Source organism: Vombatus ursinus, unplaced genomic scaffold (assembly GCF_900497805.2).
Source record: "Vombatus ursinus unplaced genomic scaffold, bare-nosed wombat genome assembly UNPS02014449.1, whole genome shotgun sequence".
NCBI classification, from domain to species: Eukaryota; Metazoa; Chordata; class Mammalia; order Diprotodontia; family Vombatidae; genus Vombatus; species Vombatus ursinus.
In genome coordinates this window covers 1,431,845-1,452,021 of record NW_020954227.1, presented here as the reverse complement: position 1 = coordinate 1,452,021, position 20,177 = coordinate 1,431,845, and the positions used below count along the sequence as shown (strand labels likewise).

Below are 20,177 nucleotides of genomic sequence, written 5' to 3'. Positions count from 1 at the left end.
GGCATGAGAGAATAGCCTGGACAAAGGTATGGAGACAAGAGATAGAACATCACATAAAGGAAATGGGTTATGGGTCAGTTTAGCAAGGCTAAACGAGCCATACTCTACAAAACAAGGTAAAGTGTGATCAGTCTAGAAAGAAAAACTGAAATCAGACTACGAAGGCCTTTGAGTACCAGACAGACAAGTCTGCATTTTATCCTAGAGGTAACAAAACTAATGAGGCTTCTTGAGTAGAGGAAAGACATGATTAGACTTGTGCTTTACAAATATCAGTTTGTCAGCTATATGAAAAGACTGGAGGCACAGGGCCTAATTAAGAGGCTATCAAAATAATCTAAGGAAGAGATGATCCAGATCTGCACTGGGGTGGTAACTACCTGAGTGAATTGGGGATAGCTAGGAGTCATAATCAATCCCCTCCCCCAAAACAAAACGAAACCAGGAAAAAAAAAACCTTTAGCTTTGAAGGGTTGATAATAAAAAGAGAATTAAAAAGAAAGTAGAACTAGACATATATGTCTGGGATCTGTAAAGAGACAAAGGCAAAAGAGTACAGAACATTTCAGTTATAGATTATTAGAGTTATTTCTATACTATATTCTTTGTGAGGTAGGGGATGTGGAAGAAAGATAAAAAGAAAAAAGAGTAAAATATTACGATGGAGGGCAATATACAATTAAAAATTATAATACATAATAGTCTGGCATAGTGTACAGAGATTCATCCTTGAACTTAGGAAGATTTACATCCAAATCCCACCTTTGACATACACTGATTGTGTAGCACCGGGCAAACAGCTTAATTTCGCTGCTCTAGGCAATTTTCTTAAGATTAGAATTTGCAGAGAACATGCCAGACTGCATTAGTACATGGGGACTCTTCACTAGGGAGTCCTCCATAATAATAAATTAACAGATAACAATTCCTAGCCCTATTCTAACACTGAATGTAAAAAGGATAAGCTTACTCACTAATGGAGGAAGGTGGCAGAAGAGATTAGAAAGTAAAATCTAAAAACACTTAAAACACAAATATTTCTAGAGTTAAATTAATAATAACAATATTTAAATAGATCCTACGTGACAGGCACTGTTCTAAGCGCTTTACACATATTTGGTCCTCACAGAAACTCTAGAAAGCAGGTGCTATTATTACCCTTATTTTAGAATTGAGGAAACTGAAGCACACAGAAATTAAGTGACTTGTCTGAGGCTGGATTTCAACTCAGGTCTTCTTGCCCAGTACTGTCCCCATTTTACCACCTAGTTGCCATAAAATCATCGTTGTCATCATCATCATCAAATCTTATTACACTCCTCTTCTTTCTTCCTCCTCCTCCCGCTTTCCCCTTTCTCTTCTTCCTTCCTTTTTAAATTATTATTAAAATTTAGGGAACAGAGTAGAACATAATACTTTTAGCAAATTTCTAAAAGTGGAGATTGATGAATAGTTATTAAAAGACATATGCAGCCAAACTACATTATGCTTAAAGATGATCACCACAGATAATGAAATGACATCAACACATAATATGCATTCAAAAGTTGGCATGGAATCAAACTGGAAAAATGCTGAGAAAGAGCAAAATTCTTACTAGTTGTGGACTTCAAGTGCTCTTTTCAGACTGAGATAATATGTCTATTTTCTTTAAGTTAACTAAGAAAGAAGTTGAAGACCTAACAGATTTTTAGGTAAGCCAGAGATAAAAGATCTCTGATAAATCCTAAAGAATAAAATAAAGTTAAAAAAAAAAAAAGAAATATATATATATATTTTCAGCAGTGCAAAGCACCTTTATAAAAACTGAACATGTATTAGTTCACAAAACTTCACAAACCAATGTAGAAAAACAGAAGTTTTAAATACATCTTTTGTGGTCCACAGTGTAATAAAAATTAGATTCAATAAAGGGCTTCTGAAGAATTTATTAAAAATTAATTACAAACTAAATAGCAACCCTAAAGAAAAGGTAGGTCAAAGAATAAATTATAGAAACAGCAGATAATTGCATTAAAGGATGATGACAACAATGGGACAACAGCAAAATTTTTGGGTTATGGTCAAAGCAGTCTTTAGGGGAAAGTATACACTCTATTTCTAAATACTTTCATCGATACAAGAAATAAAGAACAAATCAAAAAATTACCCATCAAACTCAAAAGTTTTTTAAAACACCAATTATAATAGCAAAATTGAAATCCTAAAAATCAAGGAATAAACAAAACTGAAAAGAAAACAACCACAGAATAAATAAATAATTGGGTACTCAGTTTTTTTGTTGTTTGGGTTTTTTTTTTAAAATAAAACAGAAAAACCATTATCAAAAGATTAAAAAGTGAACAAATGATAATATAAATGAAATGGATATATATGTATAAAAGTATGATGTACAAAGATTAATAACAAATAGAGGACTTAATTCAATCTTTTTTTATTAATTAATTTATTTTGAATTATTGACAATCACTTCCATAAGCTTTTGAGTTTTAAGATTTTCTTCTCCTCCCTCCCTACTTCCTTCCCCAGGACGGCACGCAATCTGATATAGGCTATACATATATATTCCTACTAAACATATTTTCACATTAGTGATGTTGTAAGTAAGAATTAGAACCAATAGGAGGAACTACCCGAAAGAGGAAACAAAACACAACAGAAGAAAAAATATAGCAAATAGTATGCTTCGATCTGCATTCAAACTCCATAGTTCTTTCTTTGGAAGTGGATAGCATTTTCCATCATGAAGCCTTTGGAGATGTCTTAGATCCTTATATTGCTGAGAAGGGTTAAGTCTATCAATATTAGTCATCATACAACATGGCTGTTGCTGTGTACAATGTTCTCCTGGTTCTGCTCATTTCACTCAGCACCAGACCATACGAATCTTTCCAGGTTTTTCTGAAGTCAGCCTGTTCATCATTTTTTATAGCATAATAGTATTCCATTACATTCATATATCACAACTTGCTCAGCAATTCCCCAACTGATGGGCATCCCCTCAATTTCCAATTCTTTACAACAAAAAGAGCTGCTCTAAATATTTTTGTACATGTGGATTCTTTTCCCATTTGTATGATCTCTTTGGGATATAGCCCTAGAAGTGCTATTGCTGGGTCAAAGGGTATGCATATTTTTATAGCCCTTTGGGCACAGTTCCAAATTGCTCTCCAAAATGGTTGGATCATTTCACAACTCCACCAACAATGTATTAGTGTTCCAATTTTCCCACATCTTCTCCAACATTTATCATGTTCCTATTTTGTCACATTAGCCAATCTGATAGGTGTGATGTGGTACCTCAGAGTTGTTTTGATTTGCATTTCTCTAATCAATAGTGGGTTAGAGCATTTTTTCATATGATTATAGATGGCTTTAATTTCTTCAACTGAGAACTGCCTGTTCATATCCTCTGACCATTTATCAATTGGGGAATGAATTCTATTCTTATAAATTTGACTTAATTCTCTATATATTTTAGAAATGAGGCCCTTATCAGAGAGACTGGTTGTAAAAATTTCCCCCCAATTTTCTACTTTCCTTCTAATCTTGGTTGCATTGACTTTTAATTCGATCTTAAAAAAGAAATTAAACAAGCCAGAAAATAAGCTCCCAAAGTAGGGAAAAAATACTCAAGACTAGATGGATTTACAATTCTCCAAGTCATTTAAAAGCTATTTTGGGGGAAAAAAAAAAACAAAACAAAACAGGAGAAGATCCTACCAAATTCCTTCTATGACAAAAATATGGTCATGATACCTAAGCTAGGGAGAATAGGAGAAAGAAAGCTTCAAACCTAATAAATATTAATACTAACAATTTAAATAAAGTATTCAGCAAAGGAGACTATAGACAGCAACATATCACAAAGATAATATATGATGACCAGATTGGATTTATACCAGGAATCAGAGAATGGTCTAATATTAAGAAAACTATAACCATATTTGATGATATTAATGACAAGAACAATAAATATCATATGATTTTATCAACAGAAGCAGAAAAAACTTTTGACAAAATACAACATCCATTACTGAACACAAAAATAAACTGATCTTTCCATAAGGTTAAATATACCGAAATGCTAATAAATAATTACATCTAAATAATGAGCAAACATTTTGTATATAATGAGGTAGCTAGAAGCCTACCCAATAAGATCAATAGTAAAGCAAGGATATCTATCCAAAGAGATCATAAAAATGGGAAAAAGACCTACATGCACAAAAATATTTATACCAGTTCTTTTTGTGCTGGCAAAGAGCTGGAAATTGAGGGGCTGACCATCCATTGGGCAATGGCCGAACAAGTTATGGTATATGAATGCAATGGAATACTACTGCGCTATAAGAAATGATGAGCAGGAAGACTTCAGAGAAACCTGGAAGGACTTATATGAACTGATTTTGAGTGAAGTGAGCAGAACCAGAACATTATACACAGCAACAGCCACACTGTGCAATGACTGACTTTGATAGACTTAGATCTTCTCAACAATACAAGAATTGAAGACAACTTCAAAAGACTCATGATGGAAAATGCTATCCACATCCAGAGAAAGAACTATGGAGTCTGAACGCAGATCGAAGCATACTATTTGCTCTCTCCCTCTTTTTTTGTTTTGTTTCTTCTTTCTCATGGTTCCTCCTATTCATTCTACTTCTTCTGGATAGTGGGTTTGCTTTTCTTTGGATTCTATGGTTGAGGTTCCCAGTCAATGTAAATAGCATAACCTCCCTAAAGTCAGTGTCAGTGGATAAAACAGCTGACAAGTGAAAACACTGGAGAAAGTTTAGGTTATCTACATGGAAGTTACAATTCAATTCAAACCCAGATTTCACATACCAAGAAATTATTCCTATCCCAGAATCTGGGTTTACAGGGTTAACCCTGTGCTTATTTTACTCATAGTTGATAAGAAGCATAACTCATTTATCAAAAGATGGAAGTACACCACTGTATTGAGGGAAACAGGACTTAAAAGTATTCTTGAAGACTTTGTCCAGAATGGTAGTGGGTACCTTAAGTTCCATTCTCATGGATATATTGGATATTTTATCTCTGTAGAGAAAAGAGACTTATGTATCAAAAAGGAAGAGCATATTGGCAACATGGTATTATATTTTGTTTAGTGCCATATTTCTCCTCCTCCTACCTGGGAATATTTCTTTGAAAATGCAATGCATGTCAACTATGATTATTAGTAGACAATATTCCTTTTGCAAAATTTCCTCTTACACACAAGATTTTAGAAATACCTTCTTCAATGAGTGATTATTTAGTTCCTGAATACCAATTTCTTGATATTTTCAAAGAATACAGAAATTGCATGCTAATTCTGAATTTGAAGATTGCAAATCTTTATGTGAGATTTATAAAAAAATCCTATTTTATCAAGTTACTTTTGTTCAAATTTAGTCTTTCCATAAAACTTTTAAACTTCTTTCCATCAACTAACTTTTGTTTTATTGATGTTTTTAAAAAAAAAAATTGTCACTTCCCAATAACTCCCTATGCAAAGAACCTTCCTTAACAAATAAGTGGAGCTGAGCAAAACAAAACAAAACACTGGTCATATCTGAAAACGTACGACTCTGTCTATACTTACTGTCCAACAATTGTCTGTCAATAGGTGAGGAACACTTCACTCTTGGTTTACTTTTCCTTTGAGTTTTTCCTGTTCTAGATCTTCAATGCAGTTTCCTTTGATCTTGTTAAAAAGAGCTCCCTTTAACTCGTCCATCCACCCCCCACCCAAAAAAAAGAACTTATATGGGCAAAAATAATTATAGCTGTACTTTTTGTTGTAGTAAAGAACTGGAAACAAGTGGGTACTCATCATTTGAGAGAGGAATAAACAAATAATAGCTCACAAACGGAATATGGAATGGTATAAAATGGCAGATTCAGAGACACCTGGGGATTCCTGAGAGAATTGGGTTAACATTGTGGGGGTACTGACAATGCTGTAAAAGAAAGAAAAGAGTGTCATTGAAACATTTTTTAAAATGCATAGAAAAGAAAAGAAAAGGAGAGAAGTGGAGCCAAGATGGCAGAGTGAAGGCAGGGACTCTCCTAAGCTCTCCCCAAACCCCTCCAAATACCTTTAAAAATGACTCTAAACAAATTTTAAATCAGCAGAACCCACAAAAAGATGGAGTGAAACAAATTTCCAGCCCAAGACAACTTGGAAGGTTGGCAGAAAAGGTCTGTAGCACCAGGTTAAGGGAGGAGTGCAGTCTAGCACAGGCTGGGCCCCAGCAAACCCAGAGCAAGCCTTGGGAGTGACTGAATCAGTAGCAACAGCAGCAATTTCCACACCTCTCAGCCGACAGATGCAAAAACAACTTAGAAGGTCAGCAGGAGAGGTCTGTCACACCTGGGTGAGAGTGGAGCACAGTCCAGCAAAAGCCATGCCAGCACAGCTCCAGCCCCAGCAAACCAGGGTCAGGCCTTATGAGTGACAAAATCAGCAGTGACAGTGGCAGCAGCTGCTTTTGGAGCTATAAGCCCACAAATGGTAAGGAGGTCAAACTGGTCACAAGGAGAATAGAGGGATCTTTTTCTGGCACTGAGGCAGGACTCTGTTGCTTTGCCCACACTGGGATCTAGGTCAAAATCGTGGGTGGCAGTCCCAGGACAAAGAGGAGCACTAGCACAGCAGAGCTTGTGGCCACAGGGGAGCAGGGACCCTCATCATAGTTCCAGCATAGAAAAGAGTGCTTGTGGTCATTCACAGACCAGAATACAGGCAAAGACAATAGGAAACACCTCTCCTTAGATCATACCACCTTGGAAGAAATGAAAACGTGTAGGTTCCAGAAGTATCTCTGAAAACAATTATACAAAACCCCTGAAGCTTGGGACAGTGTGCCCTCTACTCTGAAAGCAGAGCCCTGCTTTAACAGAGTTAAAAGTCAAGTAATAGGCTGGGAAAATGAGCAAAAAACAAAAACAAAAAAATTTCTGACCATAGAAAGTCACTATGGAGACAAGGAAGATCAAAACACACACTCAGGAGAAGACAATGAAGGCAAAGCTCCTACATCCAAAGCCTCCAAGAAACAGATGAATTGATCTCAAGTCACAGAAGAGTTCAAAATGGATTTTGAAAATTAGTTAAGAGGCAGGGGAAAAATCGGGAAAAGAAATGAAACTGATGCAACAAAATTACAGAAAACAAGTCAATAGCTTGGTAAAGGAGACACAAAAAAATACTGAAGAAAATAACACCTTAAAAAACAGATTAGGCCAAATGGTAAAAGAGGTACAAAAAAGCCAATGAGGAGAAGAATGCCTTAAAAAGTATAATTGGCCAAATGGAAAAGGAGGTCCAAAAGCTCACTGAAGAAAATAATTCCTTAAAAATTAGAATGGAGAGGCAGCTAGGTGGCACAGTGGATACAGCTCTAGCCTTGGAGTCAGGAAGAACTGAGTTCAAATCTAGCCTCAGACACATTACACTCACTAGCTGTGAGACCTTGGGCAAGTCACTTAACTCTGATTGCCCTAAAAGCAAAAGAAACAAAAACAAAAATAAAAAAACCAAAAATTAGAATGGAACAAATGGAAGCTAATGACTTTTGGGGGGGGGGGAGCTAGGCAATGGGGTTAAGTGACTTGCCCATGGTCACACAGCTAGTAAGTGTTATGCGTCTGAGGCCAGATTTGAACTTAGGTCCTTCTGAATCCAGGGCCAATGCTCTATCCACTGTGCTACCTACCTGCCCTGGAAGCTAATGACTTTATGAGAAATCAAGAAACTATAAAACAAAACCAAAAGAATGAAAACATAGCTGATGATGTGAAATATCTCACTGGAAAAACAACTGACCTGGAAAATAGATCTAAGACAGATAATTTTAAAATTGTACTTCCTGAAAGCCATGATCAAAAAAAGAGCCTAGACATCATCTTTCAAGAAATTATCAAGAAAAACTGTCCTGATATTCTAGAACCAGAGGGTAAAATAGAAATTGAAAGAATTCACCAATCACCTCAGAAAGACATCCCAAAATGAAAACTGCCAGGAATATTATAGCCAAATTTCAAAGTCAAAGAGAAAATATTGCAAACAGCCAGAAAGAAACAAATGATGTATTATGAAAACACAATCAGGATAACAAAAGATTTAGCAGTTTCTATGTTAAGGGATCAGAGGGCTTGGAATATGATATTCCGGAAGGCAAAGGAGCTAGGATGACAACCAAGAATCACCTACCCAGCAAAACTAAGTATAATCCTTCAGGGGAAAAAACAGACATTCAGTGAAATAGAGGACTTTCAAGCATTCTTGATGAAAAGACCAGAGCTAAACAGAAAATTTGATTTTCAAATATAAGAGATGCATAAAAAGGAAAATAGGAAAGTGAAATCATAAGGAACCTAATAATTTTTAACTGTTTACATTCCTACATGGGAAGATGATATTTGTAATTCATAAGACCTTTCTCATTATTAGGGTATTCAGAAGGAGTATATATTGATAGAGGACACAGGTGTGAGTTGAATATGAAGGGATATGTAAAAAATAAAATTAAGGGGTGAGAGAGGAATGTGCTGGGAGAAAGAGAAAGGGAGAGGTAGAATGGCGTCAATTACCTCACATAAAAGAGGCAAGAAAAAGCTTTTACAGTGGAGGGGAGGAGGGAGGAGGGGAGACAAAATGAGTGAATGAACCTTACTGTCATCAGAATTGGCTCAGAGAGAATAGCATACACGTTCAATTGGGCATAGAAATTTATCTTATCCTAAAGGAAAGTAGGAGGGGAAGGGGATAAGAGAAGGGGGGGCAGGGAGGAAGAAGAAGGAGTGATACAAGGGCAAATTGTGGGAGGGGGTAGTCAGACGCAAAACACTTTTGAGGAGGGACAGGGTGAAAGGAAAGAGAACAGAATAAACAGGGAGGGGGGAGGATAGGATGTTAGCAATAGTAACTGAAAAAAATGAAAAAAATGTTTTGAAGCAAGTTTCTCTGATAAAGGCCTCATTTCTCAAGCATGTAAAGAACGGAGTCATATTTATAAAAATAAGAGCCATTTCCCAACTGATTAATGATCAAAAGATAATGATTAATTTTCAGATGAAGTAATCAAAGGTATCTACAGCCATATGAAAAAATACTCTAACTCACTACTGATTGGAGAAATGCAAATGAAAACAATTCTGAGGTACTACCTCAATTAGAATGGCTAATAGGACAGAAAAGGTAAATGACAAATGTTGCAGGGGAAGTGGGAAAAATGAGACTTTAATGCACTGTTGGTAGACTATTCTGTAAAGCAATTTGGAAAGGGCTATAAAATCATGCATACCTTTGACCTAGCAAGGTCTGTATCCCAAAAAGGAAAAGGACCTATATACACAAAAACATTTATAGCAGCTCTTTTCTGGGGGTAAAGAATTAGAAGCTGAGGGAAAGCCCATCAACTGGGGAATGCCTAAACAAGTTGTGTCATGTGATTATGATGGAACACTACTGTACTATAAGAAATGATAAGCATGATACTCTCAGAAAAACCTGGAAAGACTTGCATATACTGATGCAAAGTGAAATGTACTGTGTACAAAGTAAAATCAATATTGTAAGATGACCAGCTGTGAATGACTTAGCTATTCTCAGCAATACAATGATCCAAGACAACTCTGAAGGACTTATGATGAAAAATGGTATCCACCCCGAGAGAAAGAACTGATGGTATCTGAATACAGATTACTTTTTTTTTACTTTCTTTATTTTTCTTGAGTTTTTTTTTTACAACATGACTATTACAGATATGTTGTGCATGACTACACATGTATAACATTATCAAACTGCATGCTTTCTTAATGGGGGTGAGGAGAGGTAGGAAGGGAGAGAATTTGGAACTCAAAGTTTTAAAAATGAATGTTAAAAATTGTTTTTACATACAACTGGGGAAAAATAATATACTAAAAGTTTAAAAAAGAAAGAATCAGAAAGGGTCACAGACAAGTATAGCAATGTTGATATTAAATTGTTAAATTTAAGGTAAGAATCACTGTTTCATATATAATCCTTTTTTTCTAGGAAGAAAAAAAGCTTTCCAAAAAGAAAACAATCCCTTTTATAATTCAAAAAGAAAGGAATTCATTTACTTTTTAACTCATTTATATTGCTAATTGAGCTCCTTCATATATTAACAAAAAAAAATCTAGGAGAAAACGAGAAACCATATCACATAATACAGTTAATAGAGTTTTATATACAAGTCTCTCCAAACATATGATTGTTAAAGAATAGCTATTCTGTTACAAAGCAGTTATCACCAAGCCATCTACTACTGGCTAAGAAACAGAATAGTAGATCAGTGAAATAGACTAGGTACAAAATACACAATAGTAAATGACCATTGTCTTTCGTTCTTGAGGAGGACAATGACATCAGGGAGAGCAGGACATGACTTGTAATTGACTCTGATTTGAGTGAGGGAGGGCTGTGAAAAGTCACCAGCCTCACTTTTCCTCCAGAGCCATCTGGGTCCAGTGGCCAAATATTGATCACAACAACTGGAGACAGCCCAGGATGCAGTGGGAGACCAGGTTCTCACTTTAAGTGAAGCAATGTCTATTTAGTGAATAGGTCTCTTTAAGAAGTGAGTCAAGGGGCAGCTAGGTGGTGCAGTGGATAGAGCACCGGCCCTAAAGTCAGGAGGACCTGAGTTCAAATCTAGCCTCAGACCAAACACTTGACACTTACTAGCTGTGTGACCCTGGGCAAGTCACTTAACCCCAACTGCCTAAAAATAAAAAAAAAAAGAAGTGAATCAAACTGGAACACTAATGCATTGTTAGTGGAGTTGTGAACTGATTCAATCATTCTGCAGAGGAATTTGGAAATATGCCCAAAGGGCTATACAAATGTGCATACCCTTTGACCCAACAATACTGCTTCTAGGTCTGCATCCCAAAGAGATCATAAAAATGGAAAAAGGAGCTACATGTACAAAAATATTTATAGCAGCTCTTTTTGTTGTGGCCAAGAATAGAAAATTGAGGGGATGCGCCTGAACTGGGGAATGGCTGAACAAGTTGCGGTATATGAATGTAATAGAATACTATTGTGCTATAAGAAATGCTGAACAGGCAGACTTCAGAAAAACCTGCAAAACTTACATGAACTGATGCTGAGTGAAATGAGCAGAACCAGGAGAACATTGTACACAGTATCAGCCACATATGATATGAGATAGACATTTCTTCTTAGCAAGGCAAGGATCCAAGACAGCTCCAAAGGACTCATGATGGAAAATGCTCTCCACATTCAGAAAAAGAACTATGGAATCTGAATGCAGATCGAAGCATGTTATTTGTTCTCTCTTTTTTTCTTTTCTTTTCTTTGTTTCTTCTTTCTTGTGGTCCCTCCCATTGGTTCTAATTCTTCTTTACAACATGACTACTGTGAAAATGGGTTTAATATGAATGTATACGTAAAACCTATATCAAACTGCATGCCTTCTTGGGGTGGGGAGAAGGGAGAGATGGGAAGAAAATCTGAAACTCAAAATCTTATGGAAGTGAATGTTGAAAACCAAAAATAAATAAATTATTTTAAAAAATGTATCAAAGTACCTAGCACAGTGCATGACACATGTCAAGTGTTTAATAAATACTTTTTAACTTATTCATTTAAAAAAAAAGTGTATCCAGGGATGGCCCCTTTAATTAAAAAAAAAAAAATCAAACTGGGAGAAGACCCTCAGGGTTGCTGGCCAAAAGAGAAACAGTTACTATTTACATTCACTCTGAGCCAGGAGAGCCCAAAAAAATAACCATTCAGTGGTGCTATTGTTGTTCTATCCACAAGATCTAGAGTGAATTGGGTTTAAGGCTTGATCTTTGAGAAAGAAATCTAGCCAGTAAACCCCAAGTTAACTAGGTAGCTTTAAGATCTAAGCTCTGTGGGCAAGAACTTACCATGTGACAAAAATTGGTGCGAAAACTGAAAAGCAGTTGGGCAGAAACTAGGCATAGACCAACATCTCACATGATATACCAAAATAAAGTCAAAATGGGTACATGATTTAGACATAAAGGGTGATATCACAAGTAAATTAGGAGAGCATAGAAAAATTTACCTATAAGATCTATGGAGATAGAAACAGTTTATGACCAAACAAGAGATAAAGAGGATCATGGGAAGTAAAATGGATAATTTTGATCACATAAAATTAAAGGTCTTTGCACTAACAAAAATCAATGCAACCAAAATTAGAAGGAAAGCAGGATGTTAGGGAAAAAATATTCATAGCAAGTTTCTCTAAGAAAAGCTTCATTTCTCAAATATATAAGGAACTGAGCCAAATTTATAAAAATAAGAGCCATTCCCCAATTAATAAATGGTAAAGGATATGAACAGGCAGTTTTCAGCCAGAGTAATCAAAACTATCTATAGTTACATGAAAAAATGCTCTACATCACTCCTGATTAGAAAAATGCAAATTAAAATAACTCTGAGATACCACCTCACACCCATCAGATTGGCTAACAACAGAAAAGGAAAATGACAAATACTGAAGGGGATGTGGAAAAACTGGGACATTAATACACTGCTGGTGGATTTGTGAACTGATGCAACCATTCTAGAGAACAATCTGGAACTATGCCCAAAGGGCTAACAAACTGCATACTCTTTGATCCAGCAATACCACGACTAGGTCTGATATCAAAGATATCAAAGAAAAGGGAAAAGGACTTATTTGTCCAAAATTCTTTACAATAGCTCTTTTTTGTGGTGGCAAAAGAAAATGAGGGAATGACCATCAATTAGGAAATGGCTGAGTTAAGTTGTGGTATGTAATTGTGAGGGAATACTATTATGCTATAAGAAATGACAAGCAGGATGTTTTCAGGAAAACCTGGAAGACTTATATGAACTAATGTAAAATGAAGTGAGCAGAACCAGGAGAACATTGTACATATTACTAGCAATATTTTAATGATGATCAACTGAGCTTAGCTCAGACTTAGTTACTCTAATCAATGTAATGATCCAAGACAATTTCATAAAGAAAAACATTATCCACCTTGAGAGAGAGTACTGATGAACTCTTAAGTGCAGATTAAAGCATACTTTTCCCACTTTCTTTATCTTTCTCCCATTTCTTTTTTGCTTCTCTTCCTAACATGGCTAGTATGGAAGTATGTTTTGCATGACTTCACATGTACAATTGATATCATATTGCTTGCCTTCTCAATGGGAGGGAGAGAGAATATGGAACTTAAAAAATTTTAAAAAGAAAAATAAAGAGTAGTCTAATACAATGGGAAATGACAAATATAATGCTAAATATTTGCCTCTTGTCTCAAAGCAAACAAATGTAGGCTTAGAATCCAGATTTCTTCTTGTGAATGAATCACTAAGTAAGAATGTTTCCTGAGTCAACAGTGTTTTGACGTGATTATTTAACAATTCACGCATTAAAGCTCACATACAACACTCTTACCCCATCCCATAACAAATAATAGATCAATAGGATTGAGTTTCAATTGAGTTTTAAACCCCACTCTCATAAATACATAAAATTCATATTAAACTATGTTAAAGCCTACTCTAAATTAGTAGAACACACTTTAGCTATCTTAAATGAAGATTTTTGTTTTTCATGTATAATAAATCAGGAATTTTTTATAGGATTCATTAATGTACAATAGAACAATTAGAGACTGGATAATTAAAATGGTAGAGTTAAGCTACAACCCTATATTTTAAAGCCCAAAAGAACAATTCTTTAAAAAACTTGCTTTTGGCTAGGTAAAAAAAAAAAACCCAACAACTTTCAACAAGAGGTACCTATGTTTATAGCTAATATTTTTTTTATGGATGAACATAAAATTGTTCTTTTTTGCAATACTCATTTTTGATATGTGTGTGTGATTGTTCCTTCTGTTTATGTTGCTGTAGTCATCGTGTATAATGTTTCTGGCTCTGCTTTGCTGCATCAGTTCATATAGATATTAACATGCTTCTTTAAATTTTTCACATTCATTATTTTTTATATTATAGCAATATTCTATTATAGTCATGTACAACATGACTGAATAAGCCAAAAACAATTCACATATCATTTCAGAATTCACATTGCCAGACTTTCACTAAGGAAGATAGCACATTAATGATCATTTCCTTTGGAACCTATTCTGATCTTCAATAAAAAAAAGTGTCAAAAATCCATCCATATCATAAAAATCAAATACTGTCATATTTGAAGAAAGAAATACAAAGGTCACGTCCCCTTTCTAAGTAATCTCCACACAACAATGATCAAAATTACTAAAATTACAGGAAACATGCAATAACACATATCCAATGGAGCCATGATTAGTGTAACAGTCAATTTATATTGATAAAACCTGATTTAATATCCATTATTTATTTTGATCCTCACTAAAACTCTGTTAGGCAGGTGAAGTAGATACTTATTTCTACTTTAAAAATGAGAAAACAGCCAATTATAATAAAAAACGACAATATAAAAGTTAATTACAATTTTAATTCCATACCAGTCATACTATAAAAGGAATACCATACAGAATTTGGATACCCAAAGATCTAGAATATCAAGAGAAATTATGAAAGGACCACGGAACAGTACTTCCAAAAAGCAAACTATATTCAAAAGTAGCAATAATCAAAATCATCTGGTATTCATTAAAAAAGAGAGATAGGCCAAAGGAACATAGACAAGAAAAAAATCAGAAACGATGAAACTCAACCCAGTGTTCCATAAACTAGAAAACAGAAATTACTTAGGAAAAAACTCCCTATGTGATAAAAAGTGCTGTAAAAACTGGAAAGCAATCTGTATGCACATACACATACACATATACACACACACACCCCCAATGTATATCTGCTACAAATATGTTATATATTCACGTTTTATATACATATATAGTATATGTATATGGCCAAAAGCCATTCCTCAAAAAAATAAAGTAGTCAAAGGATATGAACAAATAGCTCTTAAGGAAGAAATACAAACTATTAACAACTTCATAAAAGAATACTCCCTGCAAATTGACATACATGACAAAAGATACAACAGTCAATGTTGGAGTGGTTGTGGGAAGATTAAGTACACTAAGGTATTGTTGATGGAGCTGTGAATCAGTAAAACCATTCTGCATAATTCCAAATTGGTTTCCAAAATGGCCACTGACAAGAAGAAAGTCCCCATAAACATCAAAATATGTATAGCAGAACTTTTTGTGATAGCAAAGAATAGGAAACAAAGCGACACCTATTGATTAGGGAATGGCTAAACTACTGTGGTACATGATTGTAATGGAATATTACTGTAATATAAGAAATAATGAACATGATAAATTCAGAGAAGCATGTTAACATTTACATGAACTGATGCAGTGAAGCGCAGCCAATAAAACTATATACACAATGACTATAACAATGTAAACAGAAAGAACTACATATACAGATCAAAAGTGAATGTTGCAAAAAAGATCAAGCACAGTTTAAGAGATATAAGACATTCCCACTCCCTTTGCAGAAGTAGGAGGTCCACAATATTGTACATATTATCAGACTTTTTTGATGTACTGATCAATAATTCTGAATTTTTTCTTCTTTTCTTTTTTTGGTCTTAATATGTGCTACGTGAGATGATTCTCTGGGAGGGAGAGGAATGCTAGGGGAAACTACAGTGATAATAAAATGTAAAATACATCAATTAAAAACATTTTAAAAATATAAGGAAACTGAGGCTCAAAGAAGTTAAATAACTTACCTAATGTCACAACTGCTAAGAAAGAGGATACACTTGAATATAGGACTTTTGTCTCCAAGTCCATTATTCTTTCCACTACAGGATACTGAAATTCATACTACATTTCTCAACTTTTTACCCTCCTTCAATAACCATTTATCATAAATTTCAATAGAGAACATAAAGGAATAGGGTCAAAATCCAACACCTAGGAAAAGTATATTTTTATTTCCTCAGGACATGTCTGAAAGAATTTCTTTTTCACAGGTCTAGGATCCAGACTCAATTTCACAGCATAGAAGTTCCCTGTTTAAAACTAAGTCTCAGAGAGTTATCTGGATCACTGAGAAATCAAATGACTTCCTTTGGTCAAACAACTATTCAACTGTGAAAGGCAAGACTTGTACTCAGCTTTTATTGGCTTTCTGTCTACTGCTCCATGCTACTTCTCACTGAAAAGGATGTTAGCTAAATATCACTCAGTAGACAGACATAGAATGCTAATATACAGGGCATTTTAAACAAAGAAATGAAGCAATACTTACTAAAAGTCTTACAGATGTCAGAAACAGCTTTGAACACTCTATCAGAGAAATTCACTTTCACCTTCACATACTTCATGTTTGGGAGTTGTAGGCGAAGCAATTTGTGCTGAGGTGTGAACTGAAGCTTAGCATCAGCTTGTATACCATACTTATCCAAGGTCCAATGAGTCTTAAGTAGCCAAGTTCTTTTCTTTTCCCACCACAAGGCATGATCTGACCAATCTTTTTTTACATCTAAAAAATAAAAATAAAATAAGATACCTATGGTCATTAAGATTACTTCATAAAAGAGAAATCAATGCCTCAGAAAAATAACTTTAAAAACCCCATTCACACAACAATCCTATGAGGTAGGCAGAGGAAGAACAATTCTCATTTAACATGATGAAACTGAAGCATGCCCAGAATCATAATTCTGTGTTAGGTAGAAGAACAACAGCCAGATCTTTCTGATTCCAGGTCTAGTGGTCTTTTCTCTATATCATAAATAAACATTTACTGAACGCCTACTAGAGGCAAAGAACTGTGCTGTTAGTGGGTTAGTAGCATCTTCAATTATGTTCTACAACATACTTGATCAATTTCAAATTTTCTCAGCATATCTACCACCTCAGGTTAAATCTTTTCTAAGACTCTATAGACAGTGTTCAAGCTAGTGACAAGCCTCTAGTTAGCAAATCTTTAAACTTCAGTCATATGTGAGCCCATATTTAAAAACAAAAAACAAAACAAAACAAATAAATTTTACAGGAAAACTGAATAGAAATTCAACCTGGCACCTCCAGATTTAAAGGTCAATAATACTTGTGGGCTGCCTAGCATGGCAGATAAAAAGAGACATGAATTTATGCATACACATATGTGCATGTATGTATATTCCTGCCCAAATTCTTGTGCTATGGAACACATACAAAAAGATCACTGTAGTATATTTGGAAAATATTCAAAAAGGTGGGAGCTTTTTTCTGAATCCTGGCTTATTCTTCAGAACATAGTATCAGAGAAGAGGGTATTCTCAGGTGGAGGCAAAGCTCATGAGCAAGGAGCTTTAAGTCCTCTGTAAGCAAGAAAAGAACTCATGAAATACACTAATACATTACAACCTAATCAAGAACTTTAAGAAGAACATATGTTACTGTTCAGTCATTTCAGTGGTGTCCAACTAGGTACCAGCCTAGTTGCCTTCTGCCTTATTTTATAGATGAAGAAACTGAGGCAAACAGAGTTAAGTGACTTGCCCATGGTCATACAATTAGTAAGCATCTGAGGTCACATTTGAACTCAGTTTTTTCTGACTATAGACCTGGTGCTCTATCCATTACATTACCTACCTGCCATGAAGAATATATACCTCTATCAAAAAAATGAAAATTCCCAAACACACTTCACCAAAGGATACATACACAAAACCTAAAAGAACAACATCCAACTTCCTTTCCCCAACATACTATTGGCATAAATGGCAACAATAACAATAAAAAAGAGGTTTATTAATTATTTAACAGCTTTGTGTATATCAAATGAATTCAAATATAGAAAAGCAAGCAACTTTGCACAATCCTAGGCTACTCTTGAAAAAAAGCAAATTGTTACTTAAGATCCAACTGCAGCTACTTTTTAAAATGGCAATACAAAGGAAGGCATTGCAAATCAGTGACTCTTTAATTTCAATGGTACATTCTCCACTTGGAGATGGGAGTGAGAAAGAGAGGGGCAGAGGACAGATATGAGACTCTACCAGTATCTCAATATATTTAAAAATGAATTTATATCTTTTCCCCAAAACCTCTCTATTTCTGTCAATGGCACCACCAGCCTTCCATTTGTCCAAGTTCACAAATTCTGAGTCCTGGAGTCTTCTCTCTATCATTCTACATCCTATCAGTTGCCAACACAAATCACCACCTAATTCAGGCTTTCATCAACTCTCAACTGGACTACTACAATAATTTCTTCACTGATTAGTTTCCTGCTGCAAGTTTCTCCCCCCTCTCTAATCCATTCTCCACAGAGCTGCCAAGCTGATTTTCCTAAAACACAGTTGTAACTATATCCTCTGATCAAAAAGCTCCAGTGACTCCCTACTGTCTCTAGGATAAAATATCAACTCCTCTAGCATTCAAAGGCCTTCACAATCTGGCTGAAGCCTACCTTCCCAGGCTTATTGCAGATTACTCCCCTCCATGAACTCTACTATTCAGGCAAACTGACCTACTTAATGTTCCTTGAACTTACAATATTTTATCTCCTGTCTCCATGCCGTTGTGATAGGGACCGGATTTCAGTCTTCAAATATTAGAAAGGTTGTCATGTGGAAAATACATAATAAATATAAGGCAATTTTTGAGCGGAAGGAGAAAAGCTCATACTTACTTATGGTATCAAACACCTGTTCCCACATTTATTCTTTGATAACTTCAGCAAAAGCTATCGGCCTCAAAACATACATGTATATCTTGTGATTTTCCAAATGCATTCATACCAATCCCAGAGTCTGAGGATTCCAGGACTTCTGGAAAATTTAGGCTACTTCTAGTGATTTAAAGATCTCCAATGTATTAGGTAGGTCCTCTAAGGAAATTTTATGGGAAGACATGAGTCTAACAAGATAGTGTGGATGGGTTGCTAACTGCACTGCTAGTACCCACAAATAATAGGATCTGCAGGTCCAATAATTTGATTCATTTGAGTGGGAGGTTCAGATTTTGTTTTTGCTTTAACTGGAAAAATCACCCGATCAATAATTATTGAAAATTTAATTATGCAAGTTTTTCCCCCAGGCAAAGTCTGTGTAGTATTTTGTTCAAAATAATTTAAGAAGATAGATGACTTGGGAAAAGCAATGTTTTATAACGAAGCACTTGATAAAAATGCAGGTAATTGGCAACTATGAATTCAAAGTTTTCAAAATGGAATGGATTAATATAATTACTATTTTTCATTGTAGGAAAGAAGTTTTATCTGGAATCCACACTGATAACCTGAAGGGCAACCAGGATGATAAAGGGCCTTGAGACAAAGCCAAAAGATTGGTTGAAGGAACTGGAGATGTTTAGCATTGAGAAGACTTAGGGGTAGCAGAGTGAAGTGGGAAAAGGTCTGGATTAGGAGCAGTTTCCTCATCTGGAAAATGGCACCTCCCTCCCAGGGTTGTTGTGAAGATCAAGTGAAATTATATTTGTAAACTACTTTATAAACCTTAAAGAGATATGTAAATACAAGCCAGCTAGTTTATTATCCTCCCTATTGTGTTGAAAGCACTTCAATTGTTCTTTCTTATCTTTGTATCCAACCTCCCCCTTTGTACCACCCTCTGCCAAGTACAGTGCTATTTGCACATGGTTGGTCCTTAATATTAATGGAAATGATGAAGGAAAAGAAAGAAGGAAGAGATGGAATTAATACTTACAAAGGAATTAGTAATCTTGGAAAATTACAGCAATATACAAGACTACAAAAATCCCCTTCTCCTTGAGACTCCAATGATTTGTTTTCTTGCTCTTTTAGTTTACTGAAAAGATTATTCTGTTCATCTCTAGAACAAAATAATCCTTTAAGGGTTTTTGCCTACCTAGTAGCTATAGGGGGAACGGTGGGATTTAAAACAAAAAGAAGAAGTTAGTTATAAGAAATCTCAAAAGTAATTACTCTTGGTATTCACTGAAATGGAAATAGAACTCATTTCTATGGTCTTAGTATTTAGTCAAGTCCTATTTAAGCTCTACCCTTGACTCTTTTTAATTCCTAAGTCTATGAGGCACATCAATTTCTCCCACTTTCAAAAGGAACCCCTGCTCTGAGAGACAAACCTCAGGGCAGAACAATGTTGGTACAAAAAAAATCATTATCTTGCACACCAAAGTAAAAAGAGTTCACCCTGCTTAAC

The 20,177-nt window shown here is 35.2% G+C and overlaps 1 protein-coding gene across 2 annotated transcripts in view; it reads right to left on the bottom strand.

The window, feature by feature from the left end:
* FERMT2 (fermitin family member 2) overlaps positions 1–20,177 on the bottom strand; it is a 136,413-nt gene that overhangs the window by 72,309 nt on the left and 43,927 nt on the right. For both annotated transcript variants that reach the window (XM_027861125.1, XM_027861126.1), the window contains exon 3: positions 16,292–16,525. In XM_027861125.1, the coding sequence (XP_027716926.1) occupies positions 16,292–16,525 (234 nt within the window). The remainder of the gene's footprint in view (positions 1–16,291; positions 16,526–20,177) is intronic.